Source organism: Dermacentor andersoni, chromosome 11 (genome assembly GCF_023375885.2).
Source record: "Dermacentor andersoni chromosome 11, qqDerAnde1_hic_scaffold, whole genome shotgun sequence".
Classification (NCBI taxonomy): Eukaryota; Metazoa; Arthropoda; class Arachnida; order Ixodida; family Ixodidae; genus Dermacentor; species Dermacentor andersoni.
In genome coordinates, this window is record NC_092824.1 from 73613512 (window position 1) to 73631653 (window position 18142).

General features: G+C 43.7%; 1 protein-coding gene across 1 annotated transcript in view; it reads right to left on the bottom strand.

Annotated features, from left to right (window-relative positions):
- LOC140214139 (neprilysin-2-like) overlaps positions 1-18142 on the bottom strand; it is a 42380-nt gene that overhangs the window by 13619 nt on the left and 10619 nt on the right. The window contains exons 5-7 of the mRNA XM_072285499.1: positions 8635-8699; positions 7724-7824; positions 6373-6417 (exon numbers count right to left, since the gene is read on the bottom strand). Coding sequence (XP_072141600.1) covers positions 6373-6417; positions 7724-7824; positions 8635-8699 — 211 coding nt within the window. The remainder of the gene's footprint in view (positions 1-6372; positions 6418-7723; positions 7825-8634; positions 8700-18142) is intronic.

Genomic DNA, 18142 nt, shown 5'->3' on the forward strand with positions numbered 1-18142 from the left:
GCATCGTTTAAACATCACAATAATCATCATAATATTTTTTTAATGAAAGGCTATATGTGCCAAAACCACTTTTTGATTATGAGGCACGCCGTAGCGGAGGACTCCGGAAATTTCGACCACCTGGGGATCTTTAACGTGCATATAAATCTAAGTACACGGGTCTTTTCGCATTTCGCCTCCATCGAAATACGGCCGTCATGGCCGGGATTCGATCCCGCGACCTCGTGCTCAGCAGCCCAAGACCATAGCCACTGAGCAACCACGGCGGCTAATCATCATAATATTCGTCCATGCTATCAATTCCACAATGTCGCTGGAAGGATAATTCGAAACGACAGAGGCGAAAGTGATCATCAATGAGCTGCACATAAGTCACATCACCGCCCATTGAATACCCTTTATAAGAAATATTCCTAAACAAAATAATTTCAGCGATCACATTCAAGTAATGGATCGTGCATTTTTGTACTGCCATGAAATTCTGCCCCATAAATTTGTGCCTCAAAGTCAAACTCTCATTGCAAGTTATTACCCTAAAGTCGGGAAATGCACGGGAGATTGTGTTCGCTACGTGTACGCAAATTCGTCGAAAGAAAGGCGCTGGACTGTTCACCACCATAATGCCCCTGAGAACACTGCGCTGATAGTGCGCGCATGTTCGGCAATCAGTTGCATTACCATATTGAAATACCCTCCCTACTTAACCGATTTACCAACTATGACATTTTTTCTTAAAATAAATACTGCTGTTGAAGGGGCGGCAGTACGAATATGTCACTATTCAAAAAGAAACGAGTAAATTGCCGAAACGCTTAAAAGTTCTTTTCATTTCATCCTTGAGTATAGCAATGCCATGCGGATTACCACCCCTTCGCTGTAACTTAAGAAGCAAAATGCGATTTCTTGTTTAAAGCAATTAGCTAGAAGATTATCCAATAACCTTGAATCCCATCGAAGTCCTACTTTCTGCTGAAACCGAGCCTGCAGTGGTACTTTTGCTACACATAATATGTGGGTAAAAGGGCAAGTGTAAACACAGGAAATTATTCCCTCGTGGTAATTTCTATCCAGAAAAAAACTTCGTTAAATCACCGAACAGTACGGATCCGATTCTTGTGTGCCACAGTCGTTCTAGTGGATTGAAAAAAGATCCATGCAAAGATTGAGCATCAATAAGTGGTGCGCGATTAATCAAAAGTATGTCCATTTCCAGCATTATCATACGTCCGATATATGATGAATCCACAATACAATAACATAAACTGAGAGCATTCCGTAAAGATTGTTCTAGTATTAGAAATAAAGGAACACAGAAATACTTTTCCTACATGAAAATAAGGCCAACTTTATTTAAAAAGTAAATTTTTTGTCTAGTTCCCTCTAATTTAATGCTTTAGGTTGCACAGCCTGCGCAAGTGGGGGTATTCATTACATGAGCCACCAGTGACTAAAGGGGTTCGATCGTGAACCCGACGCTTTCTAATGATATAGTAGGGTGAGATTAACCTCAACCGTGAATGTTACATAGGCTCAGCTGAGAAGTACAGTTTTTTTTATTTATTTTATTTATTCATAACATACTGCAGGTCCCAGCAAGGGCTCAAGCAGGAGGGGCACTGATAGTATACAAAAGATTAAGGATTGGTAATTACAATGGCAAATGTACAATAAGACAGAACAATAATAACATTTAACAGTATGTAGAACACTGCACGAGATAAGAAATAAATGTTACGAAAAAGAGCAACAATGCATATTTTAAGGAGTGTTAAAACAGTATATAATATATTGGTATATTTACATACTATATTATATAAAAAGAACACTCAAAAACAAAACAAATTTAACATCTTCATTATTCAATAGGCGCAATGCTGAATAGATGTGCTATAGGCAAATTGTTCCAGTCTGATATGGTTCTGGGAATGAAGGAATACTTGAAAAGGTTAGTCCTCATGATATCAGGCGTTAAAGATTCAGCATGTCGATGCCTTGTACGGCGTGCTACAAGTGGTTTAAAGAAAGGGTGCTGGCTAAGTCAGAAATGTTTGTTTTTCAGCACGAAAACGAATTTCAATCTATGAATTTTTCTTCGTAATTGCAAGGTTTGAATGTTGTTTGTTAGAATTAGGGCGGTTGGGGATTCAGTTGAGCGCTATTGGGAAAAAAATGTATCTCATCGCTCTGCGCTGCATCATTTCCAAGGCATTAGTCTTACTTTGGGTGAAAGGATCGCACACGATGCATGCATATTCAAGTTTGGGACTGATGAGTGTATAATAAGCTGTCGATCGAGAGTTATGGGGAGCCTGTTTTAATTTATGTTTCAGAAATACTTTTGGGCTACAGCCTGGCACGAAGAAAACAGTTTCACTCAAACCCCACTTTCATTTGAGGAAGGCGATAGTTTGTTTTCTCCTTGGAATTCTCCAGCCGGACTTACAGTTTCTACCATGGTCGAGGAATAGGCCAGCAGCTTCCCACCCTTCCAATAATGAGTTTAGACTGCCAATAGAAAGTCTATGGACTTTTATAGATGACCTTGCATTTTTATAGATTTGGTATTTTATTGATACAATGTTTATAGACTGTATGTAGACGAGAGTCGAGAAGTTTCTATTTCTTTTCGCCTACTCGAATTCTATAGACGGTCTATAGAAAAAATTCGATAAGGTGTTCGTTTCTTCTTGTCTACTTCCCTTCTCTATATTACCTATAGACAAAAGTCGATACAATCTCTATTTACTTTCCTCCATTCTTTGTCTATAGACTGTCTATAGACGATAGTCAATAAAGTTTCTATTTCTTTTTGTCTACTCCGGGTTTATAGATAATCTATAGAAAAAATTTGATAACCTGTTCACTAGCTGCACCTGAAGACTATGTCCTGCGTCTTCTTTTTTTCCTAGTAGTCATTAACGACCTAGCCTTGCATGTATCTTCAAATATCCGCATGTCTGCTGATGACTGTGTTATTACCTAAGAAAACAATACTACAGAAAGACCACGACCATCGCATAGAATGGTGCGATGGAGTGCTGACGTCCTTGAACCCTAATAAGTGCAAGCTAATTTCGTTAATTCGCAGTCATATTCCACTTTAATTTCCTTACATTGTTGTTGTTGAAATGGTAGCTGCCTAATAATGCCTTGGAGTGACGTTGTGTAACCAAGGCTGGCCTAAGATACTTTGCGTTTGTATCATTATACGATGCAAGATACTCGAGCAGCAAGTATTTGAGATACAGACACAAGGCACTACCTCAATTATTGTATCAGATACGATACTTTCCATTTATATCTTAAAATACTTCCATAGGTTCGCAAATTTATTATAGATGGTGTAGCCGCAAATGTGTATGAACAAACAGGTTTCCGTGAAAATTTCTTAGCTCCCACCAACCTTCTTTCATTCGAAATATATGTCTGGTATGCAGTTACTCAGAATGTTTGTCTTTTTTGATCGAAGTAATATGGTCATTCCGAAACAATTTACTGGGGCTCCTTTAGCTGCGTATAAAGAACACGAAAGTTCTTTATACGCTGCGCTGTCAGTGGTTTTTGATTGTCGCTTCTGTAATTGGTGGGAGCCGCAGCTCTGCTTGCCGACCAGCTAGCGGGTCGCCATTTAATATCAGGAACGTCCATAAGAAGGCTCTGATCAATGCGCAAATACCGCTGTGTAATTTTACCTTGCCCTCAAGCGCATTACTGCTTAAGCATGCAAGGTAGTCAAAAACTCGCTTTCGGTGCTTGCGAGCAACAATCACGTACACAAAATAGCCGCCTTATGCACAAGCCTCGCGGAAGCAGCGCCATCCATGCTGTGGCTGACAACAGCCAAACTCAAATGCACAAGATCCTTCAAATCGCTGATGTGTGAAAGTCACTATATATATATACGCAAAATAACCCCGTGCTTGCATTCTTGTGCCTCAGTAACAAAGCAAGACGGAAGAGAAACTTCCATAACGACACAATAGCGGCAGCGGAATTTGCGCAAGACACCCCACGCGCATTGGCGTTGTTACAATCAGTCTGCAAGGGTAGTGGACCTTCGACCTCTCCAAGCCCGATGGGAAGAGTCGCTTTGTAAAGCCAGGAAGGAAGGAAGGAAGGAAAACTTTATGTGGTCCTGCAAGTAGTGATAATTAATCACTAAGCGGGCCGCTCCCACGTTGGGACCGGAAGGCCAAGCCTCACGGCCACATCGTGAGCCTGCTGGACAGCCCAGAATTGTTCATCCAGGTCCGGGCTGCGAAGTGCAGCCTCCCACCTGGACGCATCCTTGATCGCCGAGTCTTCAATTCTTTCGCAAGACCAGAGCATGTGTTCGAGCGAGGCTAAAGCACCACAATCTTGGCAACAAGGCTCTGTATACGTCTCTGGATAAAACATGTTCAGTCTCCGTGGGCAAGGATAAGTACCAGTCTGTAGTAAGCGTAATGTAAGTGCCTGAGCCCTGTTTAGTTTAGGATGCGGCAAACTGTAAACCCTGCGATTAAGAAGGTAATACTTCGTGATTTCATTGTATGTAGAAGGGGAGTCTCTGTTCTCGGGGAGTACCGCCACGCCGTTGCGCGGGGCAGAGCGGAGGGTAAGATCTTGTAAAGCCAGGAATGCGCCTCCTTCGGACAGCCCAACGGCGCCAGCAAGGCTAGCCACATTTGGCGGACGGAGTATTGCTAATTGGTTCACTCTCGCCTTCACGGTCTGATTGGAGCAGGATAACTCCTGGAAAAGGATGTTTTACGACGCTTTCTCACGGGCCCCAGTAATCGCCACAGTCGTTTCACAGACGCGGCGGCTAACTGCGGGGTCAGCTCTGGAATAAAAAGGCGCCAGTTTGAGTCAAGCGTGATAACCCCTGTCTACGAGACCCTCTCCGCTCGGTGTGTTCAGCGAAACAAAAGTGCGGGCATGAGCGTTTGAACCCTCCCCCTTCAAAGGCGGGTCGACTACGACTACGACGACTTTCGACGGTCCGATTGGACAAAGGATAGACGGCAGTTTTCCCTCACCAAGGCATCTAGGGAGGACAGAGGGTTTTTAAACAGCCGCTTTCGGCTGCTCGGTGTGCTTCGTGCTTCGTTTTCAGTCATGCAATACTGACAAAATGTAACCTTCTGTCATCATGTAGATATTGGAAATAAATCCTGTACTCCTAGTTCTAGATGAGAGCAAGTTCTTCTCTTCAACAACGTCCCAAGCGTGGATGAGTTGGTTTTCGGCATGGGCCAATTACCAAAGTTTTACAAGCCCGACTCCTACTCTTATAGCGTACACAGCACAGTACAGTGGCAACAAGCAAGTATCATGGAACCGACGCAACTAAAAGAGACGCAGCTTCGCCCGACAGGTGAAGCAGCGATGGCGATAGCAAATTAGTGGAGTGGTATACAAAGTAACGATAGTGGTTTTATCGGTCGTATAAACTTGTAAACATTACCTAATGGACTTAACAAGCATGGTCTCAGCAGCAGAAGCAAACATGAATGTATCACACTCGATGAGCGCGGACAGTCCCTGTTGAAACGCTGGTGTAAGCAAGCGTTACGGCAGCAGCCACTGAAGTGACCGTGCTGTCTATCGCTTCAACACAAAAGCGGCGAGAAAACAGCGCGACCAAAGGTATGAGCCGTCCGCGGCTCCTTTTCAAGATACAGTGCACGCGCCCGTGCAAACTGCACGCTACTTAGCGGAGTCGTAGCCGGCCCCCTCCCTTCCGCCAAGGTTGCCAGATGACCCCAACAAAAAATAGCCAAATGATCTCAAAATGCAGCTGAAAACAGCCAAACACAAATTTTCGTGAGCGAGAAGTAGCCAAAAGCAAAGCCAAAACATATGATGATGTTCTGTAGGTGTCTTAAAGATTGTGTACAGTTCTAACCGCGTATTTCCTGCGCGTACAACCAGCACAACCCTGGCCTAAAGACCTACGTAAAAAGTTGTGGTGACAGCTGCCACTCAGACGTGGATTTATTTTCAAATTTACTCATGCCATTATTAGTATTTACTGAGCCACGTTATAAGTTGACTTTCGTTCATGCCTCGCTTTAACCCAGACATTTTTCCAGGCAAGGAATTGCCAGCGGTTCTTTGGAAATAGGATACTTATAAAGAATAACTGGCAGATAAATAGTTCTCATATTTGTTTCAAATTTGTTGGAAATAAACATTTGTTTCATAGCACACCGTTCTCGCTCCCATTACGTTAAATAATGCATGATATTGCTCAGCCTACGCAATTTAATACGCCAGTTGTAGGCGCCTTCAGTTCCAATATTTCATAATAATTCTGGCAGCCATGATGCATATCTTGCAATACGTCTAGAGATAGTAAAGTCAGAGGCACAGATAGAAAATACTTACGGTTGCTTCAGCACTCGTATTCTCGTTGTAATTCCCATCGATTTCCTTGAACAAATATGTTTTACGTTGTGAATGTTAATGATATGATACAACGGGAGAACATTAAATTGCCTTATAGTAATGCAGCTTGGAAAATAAACTGTTATAAAGAGGCAACTTGCCTTATTCGTTAGACTACAAGCTGTCTTATGAGATGTCGAGAACAAACGGGCTAAAAGTAGTGCTTTTCAAGGGGCGAATACTCTTACAGGTAATATGCACTGGCAGTAAATATAGTATATTCGATATGTTTCCATAAAGACTAAGTAATATTTAAAATAGGCGCGCTGAAATAAAGGCACGGTTCCTTCAGAGTCACGTCATCAGCGGTGGTGACAATGAGGTGATGGCTGGTACGAATTAACTCATCGTGAATAAAGAGAAGCTAATTATAACATCTAAAATTTTTAATCATCAGGGTCATTGTAATCAGGAAAGTAAAACGAGGTTTCGGCGTAAGCCATATGAATTTTTGAATCTTCAATTATATTATTACCCACAAAAATGCGGCGTGACCAATTGAGACTCTAAGAGCGCTCGAAACCAAAACAAAGGTCTGATGCACACGCATAGTTTCACCATTCACGGTGATGTTTCTGCTGATGTCACACAGTGGCGGATGGTATTCAGCGCGCTATAGTGAAATCCACCCAGCATGGCTTAGTCATCGAAAGTTTGCAACGATTCCTAACTAGTGCGTCTTAGGCACCAACGTGGCGCCACACCATGAAAGTATGACATGAAATTTTCGCTCATTTCATTGTCTGATTGTTTATTTTACCGCTTGATGAGTGCAAAACTTATGCTTCAAATCAACTACAACAGATTTCTGATCACGACATTGAAACATAATCATTTCATTAGTTCTGAAGCGCTAAGCCCACACAGTTGATGCCACTACAAAGAATAGCGCATAGTTGTCCGGCGCGGAACCAAGTATATTGATTTAAAAGCACTCTAATGTAAGCAAGCCCACTTTGAGCATTACCGTGAAGACCATAAATAACGGCGATTGTACTTACTGTAATACATCTAGTGAAAAAACTGTTGTATTGAAGTTTCAGCATTCGAATACTTCAATGCAAATATAAGTGCTTCAAAAACCTCTTTATACATAACTTAAGGAATTATGCCATTTCATAACCAAAGGCCCACAAAATTTGGCAAGCACAATCGCCAATCTCCAAAAAATACGTTTTTTTAAATATAACATACATTGTAAATATTTCTAGTTAATAAAATATTAGGATTAGTAATACACGTCCTTGAAGTTGCATCAGTTTAACCAACAATAATACAGTGAAGTTCTCACCAGAAGCAGCTTTCTGTTGACCTGTTTGTACTGTTTCTCGAAGCATGGAGTTATACTGTTAAAAAAATTCAGATCGCTGAGGTTCCAGCTTTTCTTCATCTCTAGGGCAAAAGATAGAAACTAAAATGAGTTAATAATAAATAGGTTGATTTGCACATTTATACAAGCACTGAAGCTCAACATTCCATTCCAAGCATTAAACGAGCAGCGTTTTAAGACAACTGAACTCTCAAGTATTTCACTATCTTTTCCCTTTCTTTATCTATGTAACGGAAGCAGCAATATTTTAATCCCCTGTAATTTATTATCCAATTATATGAGGGCCAAACGGGTGCAGGTAATATGAGCGGCTAAAAGGTTTTATATAAACATTCGGATTTTTTATTTAATATAATAAGGTATTTAACAAACAGCACGCTTAGAACGACGTACAATACTGGACGTGATCCCAATGACACATTTAATCAAGTAACACATTGAAGGAACATGGCAGTTAATGTGGAGGTTAGTGCACGAACGTTTAGAATTGCAGAGGTGTGGTAGATTTGGCTGAATTAGGAAAGCTGATCAATCAGCTGCAGGACATTCTGTCCCATTGGGATCGAAGCCTATGAGCCACAATGCTGGCAGAGAGCATCGTGCAGGACGCAGGCGTGAGAACCAAGGCTTGCAGTGGCCGCGGTATTGCCACCGAAGCCTCGGGCCATGGTCAAGTTTACCTCAAACTCTATGTTCATAGGGAAACTAGTGAACAATTACTGGCAATGATAGGCAGAACTGAAAAATGAAAAAGTAACAGCGCATATACGATGAAGGAGATGCCTGGTATTTCTCATTGGCATTGTGTTAGATTCATCAGGTGGGATCGCATTGGTAGCGGAATAACAAGAATGAAGATACATTGAATTTACCTGCGAGGAATCTAGCCGCCAGCTCGTGAGCAATTGTACCGCCTATGCCCCCATAGTTCAATGAGCTGAAATAGAAGAAATCGTGGTATGTGTCACTTTCTTCTGCTAAACGACAGCATCATTGTACAGTTTAACAACGGATACACTACATATATGCTCACAGTACGCGCGAGCTTTCATATATATATATATATCATACCGACCCAAGAAAGGCAAAAAGAACAACACAGGGGAAATTACTTGTCGTTAATTATATACTTAAGAGAATCATAATGTAATGGGAATGAAACTGGATGAAAAAAAAATTGCCGCATGTGGGAAACAATCCCCCGTCTTCGCATTACGCGTGCGGGTCTATACCGATTGAGCTACCACAGCGCCCTTTTCCCATGCGCGTTCTGGGGTATTTATGTGTTGCCACTAGAACTAACCCTGGGAGTGTTAGCCAGCGCCACCACTCACAAGCCTCGGCGGCGGATGTAGAGCATCCTTTCTGCCGCAGACGTCAGGGGTACGTGATCGTTTCCGGGCGAAGACAACTGGTCAATAGACCCACACATGCTACCTAAACGCATCAATGTTGCCGGATTAAAGACCATCGTTAGGTATTGAACAAGAAGAAAGGGGATTATATATATATATATATATATATATATATATATATATATATATATATATATATACACCATTTTTAGCCAGTCGGCATGTGTTCCTCTAACATGAGCTCTAAATGTATTTATACTATGTGTCACGCTTTTTGCGCACTTCTCTTGTCCATTGGCGTTTAAGCAAACCTTAGAGATTGCATTTGTACTCGTCACATCTGTCACTGATATGTAACATTCTGTACCTGCGAGAGCGTCTGGTTGCATTTTGCAAGCGTGTGAATGGTGTAGGGCCTAAGCATGAACTTTGGAGGAAATTGCATGTTGGATATAAATTTGAAAAATTGAAAGAACATTTTGCTATATATATATATATACATATATATATATATATATATATATATATATATATATATATATATATATATTTTAATGAAATTTTAAATGAATAAATTGCATCTTTGATTGCAACATGTTGCTTGAATTTGCACATTTGTTTGCTTTCATGTGACTTTGTAAATTCGTTTGATGTCGGAGTACACTGTGCTCAACAAGGTTACAACAATATATTTTCGCGCATGATCATTTTGAAGCATTATTGAATATATAAAGCTACCCTTAAAAATGCGCAGTCTAGTCCCTTAGTTATACAATGACTATCTCGCCGTAGAACTGTCACAACACAAGGTAATTAAAAATAATCAATGCATCAATAACAATGAGGAAAGCATACTATTGTATGAAAGTAAAAGTACAGGAGCAAGGATCACTTCTTGGCCTCTGCTGAACGCTGTCCCATTCATCTTAGTCTTTCACAGTGCATCGACACCTTTTCAACCACAATCCCAAATTTGAATGGTACTTTATAAACTGCGCCTAATCTCCACCGAGTAATTCAGTGATTTCGTCGGGTAAGTAAGCAAGTAAATTTCAATTTTATTGGTGCAGCATCCGCTAGATGGCAGATTACACCACTATTTTACTTGAAAATTTGCACTCAAATTAAATTATGAGGTTTTACGTGCCGAAACCACTTTCTGATTATTTCTGAATTTGCACTCATTGTATCAACCGAGTTTTCTACTTCCATGTGTTTGCACCACAATATATTCATTATCCTTCGATTCAGGCCATGACAAGTTCAAATAAAAGCTGAATGCAGCGCTGAATACAAGGAGCGCCTCAACACCAGCATTCCCTGTGTATCCCACGTAAACCAGAGCCAACTGATAAAGTGATCAAGAACTTTATCCTAGCTCTGTAGATTACCACTCTTACCGGTTAATGCTTCCTCACTATAATTATTTGAAAACGGAGATTTCTAACTGGTGCCATTCTATTTTTCTTTTCAGGGTCGTTGCATTGTGCAGAAAGGCCTACAAGCTTCTCGGAAGGTGTTCGTACGGGCATATTTTAGAAACTTGCACACCTTTTTCTGGAAATAAAGTGGTATTTTATTGTAATGAATAAGGCTTCATTAAAAATTTGATTGGTGTTCGTAATGCGCTTCAGTGCCTTGGCACCAAAGTTTAATGCGAAGACACCGCAGGTGTCTTAGGACAGTTATGCTCGCGGTGCTCCTTCGGATGGCCTCATAAAGTGTGGCGCTTAATTAATCAAATATTTATTTATGTATTTACTGAATTATTTTGTTAGAAGGACACATCTGGTCACACATTAGGCTAGTTGTAGAGCCGCTGTAGTTGATATTGCTGGTTTGACCCTCCGGTGTTCATACACCGGTAGATAGGCCTTTCAAAGAACAGAATTGGTGTACAACCGTTTTTTGTCGTCTTGAAAGCACATCGTGTTAGAACATGCTCTACCATTCTATAGGTTGTTTGCCCAACTTTTGACGGTTCTGATAGTTTTTGATCTGAAAACTACAAGAGTCAGCGCTTTTCAATATAGTAGCCGGCAATTATTCTACCCAGACGCTAAAAAATAGGCTTCGGGCGAATATTCAAGAATGCTTCCTAGAAGCGTAAAGAAAACATTTACTAAGTAATGGCTCTAGGTTGTGGCTTGGCTTGAGGATATTATAAAACTTAACAAGGTTTAGCGTTTCTCTACATTGTCTGCGTGTAGGAAATAACAAGCACCAAAAGAAGACTGTTTTTGAACCAACCCTAGGTTACCGCATAAGCTTCTGCTATTGATTGCCCCACGACTGGTGAAAGTAGACAGATAGAGGGACCCGACAACGTAAAACTATTCCAATATATTTTTATTCCAATCTCCAGACGTAAAATTAGCGAAACAGCTGACGCAGGCGTTGGGTGGTCACCCGCAGGGTTGTCTCAACAGACCAACCAAACGCTCTCCTCGTTCATAGGAGGTCACTTTTGTTTGCTTGAAAAACGAATAACCTTGCTTACACTGAGCGGCTTGTCGCATCTAATTGGCTCACAAGAGGCGAGGAGCACGCTCAAGTGGAGAAGGATTCGATGGGGCCGAGCCACTTACTGAAAATCGATGATCGGATGACGAGGGTGGTGCCGGCGTCTGCGATTGGTCCGCTTTCCCTTACATAGCTTGCGGTGGCTCGTCGACAATCGCGGCGGCATGCAACAGAAGCTTAAGAATCACGCTAAAACGGATCCTCAGGAAAGAAGAGTTGGCAGAGCGAGGTCGTAAACATAACGAAAGTGCTCGAAGATGTTACACGGCCACGCAAGAAGTTTTATTACACGCAAATAAACCCCTGATCTCAGGCAGGTGCGAGTAGCCAGTGCCTGAGCGATCGGCGGCAGCCATCTTTTATTCCTTTCGGAATGGGGCAGCCTGCGGCTATTGAGAAAGAAAGAAAAGTTTTGTACGGCATATAATTAATGCATCGTTAACGCCTACACGTTTTTGTGATGTCGCGTGACAAGCGGGTGAAGTCGGTGCAGCCCAACATTTCTTGACCACTAGCCGAGGACTAAAGGCGAAAAGGCGTCGAATCAAAAATAAAAATGTTTGTCGGACAATTCCTGCATAATAAGTGTGTACACGTCGTATCAGATGGGGAGCTATCGCGATTTTCGTGACGTCGCTTGACAGTGCGGTGAAGTGGGGGTGGTGCAAAAAAGCTTTTGACCAATCGCGGAGGGCTGATTGTAGAATTGGAAAAGAAAAGTTTACGATAGTTTTACGTTATAGCGCCCCAGGTTTGCAATTCCGTGGATCACTGTTTAAGTGCGAAAAACTAGACCTAAATCGACGGCAATGAGCCTGACGCTAATTTTACTAAACAAAATTAATTGGCTAAGTTCCAGACTGCTTTAAACTTACGTGCTGTTTTTGGTGTGTCTGTGTGCGTGCGTGCGTTGGTACGCGTGTACCAAAGATAGGCCTTGTGCGAATAATAAAGAATTCTTCCTAGAAGCTAGAGAGAGAGAGAAGAAAGGGAAAGGTGGGGAGGTTAACCAGATGCGTAGGTCCCGTGTGCTTCTCTACGCTGGGGAGAGAAGGGAGGGGGAGGTAAAGTGATAGCAAAGTAGAGATAGAGAAAGAAAGGAGCATAGCAGAACCATAAAAAAAACTTTCAATGGAAGCATAAAGAAAACGTTTACTAAGTAATGGCTCTAGGGCGCGGCTTGCCTTGAGGATATTATAAACCTTTACAGAGCTTTGCGGTTCTCTACATCCTATCCTCTTGGAAACGACAAGCACTAAAAAACTGACTTTCATTTTTGAACCAACCCTAGGTTATCGCAAAAGCAGCTGCTATTGATTGCCACATGAACGGTGAAAGTAGACAGAGATAGGTTTGCACTTCCGCGGATCACTGTTGAAGTGCAAAAAACTAGACAGGAGTCTATCGCCATGAGCCTGACGCTGATTTTAGCAAACAAAATGAATTAGCTAATTTTCAGACTTCCTTAAAGTTACTTGCTGTTTTGGTGTGTGTTTGTGTGTGTGTGCGCGCGCGCGTGCGTTGGTGCGCGTGTGCGTGTTTAGCTTTCTTTGCGAAGATTTATGCTTATCTTCTGAACATGCTTTCCATGCCTATGTTCATGTAGATATTTAAGATTTTATCTATTTCTGTTTCTGATTTCATGCATACCCGTTTGCAAATTAGAGTTAGCAGTACTTGAATGAAATAAATGAATAAGTGTAAAGAAGTTAATTGACCCGGAGTTCGTAGTGGTTAGCACGACGGTAAGGTCAGAACACTGAGTCCGAGCACGAGCTGCGATACCCTGCCTAGCGCTGGTGATCATCATTGTATAGCATTCTTTGGCTTCGCTACAAATATTAGAGGGAACGTAAAAGGAGCCGTCCTGGCGACGCGAGAGCTCGATACTATCAGCGGATCACAATACGTCTTGAGGCGTTGCGCATGGGCACCATCTCGAACCCGACGACGCAGGCCCGAAGACAGTGCGACGGCTTCAGAGACGTAGTTCACGGTAGAACTGCGCTTGATGATGCTTTAGGAGCCTTCATACCTGGGTAGTAATTTTGAAAAGAGACCCGGGGCTCTTTAACGTAAAAATATTCCAATATTTAGTAAAGCAATGAATGGGGCTTGTTGGTGGATATTTATGATTATATTGCGCTTAGTGTTACACTGACGAAAGTAAGGGACAGGACGCGGACGTACGTAGCTCAAGCTACCTACGATACCATGTCATATCCTTATATATGTCCCCTCCCCCTCCCCCCCCCCGCGCCACGTCTACTTCTATATAAGCGCGTTCTTTATCAATATTAAACAGTTGGTATTTTGGCACAACGTACGTCCGCGTCCTGTCCCTTACATTCGTCAGTGTAACACTAAGCGCAATATCATCATGAATGTATCCCAATATGTTTTCATTACAATCTCCTGGCGACAGATTTACGTAACAGACGACGCAAGCATCGGGTGTTCAGCGTTCTCTGAACAACGGAATCTAAAGTCTCCTCGTTTATACAAGGTCACTTTTCTTTGCTTTCAAAACGAATAACATTGCCTACATAGAGCGGTCTTGCTTATCTAATTGGCTGGCAAGAGGCGCGGCGCACGCTCAAGTGTAGAAGGTTTCGAAGGGGCCGAGCCAGCAGGCCCATCGAAAATAGATAACTGGATGAAGAAGATGGTGCCGGCGTCAGCGATTGCTGTGCTTCCCCTTACTTTGCTTACGGTGGCTGGTAGAAAATTGCGTCGCCGTGCAACGGAATGTGGAGAATTCCGCTAAAACGGATCCTCGGCAAAGAAGAATTGGCAAAGCGATGTCGTAAACGTGCCGAAAGGGCTCGATACGTTATAAGGCAATGCAAAAAGGTTTAATATAAGTAAGTAAACCTATGTTCTGCGGCAGGTGCGAGTAGCCAGTGCGTAAGAGATCCTCAGGCAGCCATCTTGTATTCCTTTCGGACCGGGGCAGTCTCCAGCTATTCAGAAAAACTCAGTTTTGTTCGGCATAATATTGCATCTTTAAGGCGTACAGCTTACTTTGACGCGGTCAGTTTTTACGGTTTCCTGAGGTCGCGTGACAGACAGGCGAAGTGGGCGCCACCCGAAACCTTTTGACAAATAGCTGAGGGCTAGTGGCGAAAAGGCGTCGAATCAGTAATAATTATTTTTCTTTTGTTCGGTCTAATCACGCATAGTCAGTGGGGGCACGTCATATCAGGTGGCGACTTATCCTGATTTTCGTGGCGTCACGTGACAGACAAGCAAAGTGGCAGTCACCCGAAAATTTTTTGCCCAATCGCGAACGCTGATTGCCGAATTGGAATAAAAAGTTTGGAATAGTTTTAGTTATGTTATAGTGCCCCAGGTCCATGGCACCCATGTACTAATGTACGGCCGCGAAAGGTAGCGGCCGTACATTAGGGCAAACGGCATAACAAAACTGGTGCTCTTAGTAGTTGTGTTTTATGCGTAGATTAAAAAGGGCATTATGATGTCTGCCTTTATGTGGTAGGAAGCGATATGCATCGCAACCATTTCGCCTAAAGTACGGTTGAGGCCTTGAGTAATCCCCTTTATTTGTGGGTGCTACGCAGAAGTTGTCCGATGGACAACGAGACAATGATCGACGTTGGCCTAAAAAGTTGGGACACGAAGATGCGTCCGCGAGCTCTGCGCAAGAGAGAGAGAGAGAAAGCAAGGACAGGAAAGGCAGGGAGGTCAACCAGAAGAGTATCCGGTTTGCTACCCTACACTGGGGTGGGGGAAAGGGGAATAGAAAAAGGAGAAAGGCAGAGAGTGAGCACTGAGTACGTCTGGGCGGGACACTATGCACAGGGACACTATAAGCGGTCTCTTAAACCGGTGCACCTCAAGTATTGCAGTAATGCACGATTCGCTTTTCGTGCCAGTGACGGGTGGGGCCACGGTCCGAGTATCTTTGACTCGGTGAAAGGTCGTAAGTCGAGTCGGTGCAATGTTTCCCGCAGAGGGAGGCGTTGTACATCGTAGCGGGGGCAGGTACACAATAGGTGCTCGATGGTCTCCTCGCACCCACAGGAATCGCACATCGGGCTCTCGGCCATTCTCAAACGAAAGGAATATGAGTTTGTAAACGCTACCCCCAGCCACAAGCGGTACAGCAAGGTTGCTTCACCGTGGGAAAGGCTAGATGGCACTTGTAGCCGTAGCGTGGGGTCCAGTTCATATAATCGGCAGTTGAAGGCACCTGAACTCCATAGATCTTGCGACTTTTTGCGTGCATGTAGGCGAAGTTCCCTGGCAGCGTCCGACCTCGCCAAAGGTATTGAACGCGTCTGGGTATCTTCGTGGGCAGACCGGGCAGCCTTGTCTGCTAGGTTGTTGCCGACAATGCCACAGTGAGCAGGAATCCATTGAAATGTAATGGTGTGCCCTCTTTCCAGAGCATGGTGGTGCACTTCCCTGATGTCAGATATCATCTGCTCGTATATTCTGTGACGTAATGCAGACATGATGCTGTGAAGGGCTGCCTTAGAGTCACAAAATACGACCCATTTCTCTGTTGGCTCTTCGGTGACGTACATCATAGCGGCATGGAGAGCTGCAAGTTCTGCCGATGTCGATGTAGTCGTGTGGAACGTGAGGTTCGACCTCACGTGCCAGCTCAACTGCCGCATTCGTCGTTCTAGCCAAGAAGGTTACAGTTAAATTCAAATAGCTCTGCGCAATATCTGCGGTGAACAGTAACGCAGGGAAAAATGGCATAGGAAAAGGGTGGCAATGTCGCCCTCTGCAGCTGCCAGGGGAGCGCCGGTTTCGGCATACCGTGTGATGTGGTCAACTGCAACGACGGCCCAGCGTTTGCCAGCGCATGGCAGTTGAAGCAACACATGCAAGTAGGTACCGACACGACCAATTAGTCAGGCAGGGAAATATAGAAGCTCCAGACGACGTGGCATTGTGATTAGCGATGTTGACAACCGGGGCATGGACGGACATACTTTTGAACGTAGCTGTACATCCCTCGACAGTATTACCGCTCTCGGATACAATGGTAAGGTTGGAATAGGCCTGAGTGCATATACTGCAGATCAATGTGTAAGCATGCGCAAAAAAAATTAAGGAGTTTCACGTGCCAAAACCACTCTCTGACTATGAGGCACGCCGTACTGGGGTACTCCGGAAACTGAGACCACCTGGGTTTCTTTAACGCGCACCTAAATCTTAGTACACGGGTGTCTTAGCATTTGGCCCACATCTAAATGCGGCAGCCGTGGCCGGGATTCGATGCCGTGACGTCGTGCTTAGGAGCCCAGCACCATAGCCACTAGGCAACCACGCCAGATCAAGGATGCGCAGATTCCAGCACGTAGATTTCGAGGTATTACCCGTAACCACTGACCCACTGCGTCGGTCGCACTGGTTCTTTTTTGATAGCGACATAGTCAGCCTAATGACGCAATGGGCGAGTGGTTTGTCATGTAGCTGTGTAAGAGAGAAAATATATTAGAGAGGCTAATTAACAGCTCTTGCGGAACTCGGAAGCGATTATGTCAAGTCAATTGGCGCAATCGCGGACTCAGACGCTGAGGAATAAGAAATGTCGTCGAGCAAGTTCCTCGTAACTTTGGCAGAAAATAATTTCTGTTATTGTGCGCAGATTCGTTGCAAGCAGTGTACTAGAAATGTTGTCCTGTATTCATTTCAAAATATTCCTGACTCTTCCACCATTTGTAAAGAGGTTTATTGACGGGGGAGGCAATGTTTACGGCACATAGCCTGGAGGATCAGCGAAGTCTGGTGGAGCGCGTGCAGGCCGCGGCATTGGCCAACGGCTTTCTGGACTAATAGAGCCACGCCCCTCGGGCCAAGGAAGAACTTTATCGCTGTTTCATACAATAAACGTTTACTCCTTTTCCTCCTCCTCCTCTGCAAAATTTCAACATGGTGTGACTCTCCTATATAAGTTCAGGATGTCCTCGATTTAGCTCGTCATTTTCGCCCAGTCACTGTGCTCGTTCCGCTAAACGCTGCTTTGCGCAAAGTTCGAGAACAGTACAGTGGCGAAACGTTTCTACGAAAGAGGACTCGAACTAGTCAAACCCACGTTATCAGAAGTCCCGTTGTTCATTCAGTTTTTTGTCATCGTTCCATTAGATGTGCCCGCTTACCCTCTCGTACGACGAGAGCTAGTCCTCCCCCATCGTGGCCACCCGCGCCATCCGTGCCTTTGGTGGACCACACCGCAGCACACGAACGACGGAGAAGGAGGCACCTGCTAGGTTAAGTCGTCAGATATGATTGACAGTAGTATGCGGGATATAAGTTCCAGGTTGGATATTTTCGAGGTAGCGTGCACCTTCCACCATTTCTCAAGAGGTTTACTGACAGGATATTCGGAGTGCCTAACGTGACGGCGAGGTCATATCTCGAAGTCCTACCAGGACCGACGAGGCCTTGCCTAGCACTGCGGCTGATAATTGGCGAGCCTTCTTATTTGCTACAAAATAATTAAATAACACTACATGGCTTTGAA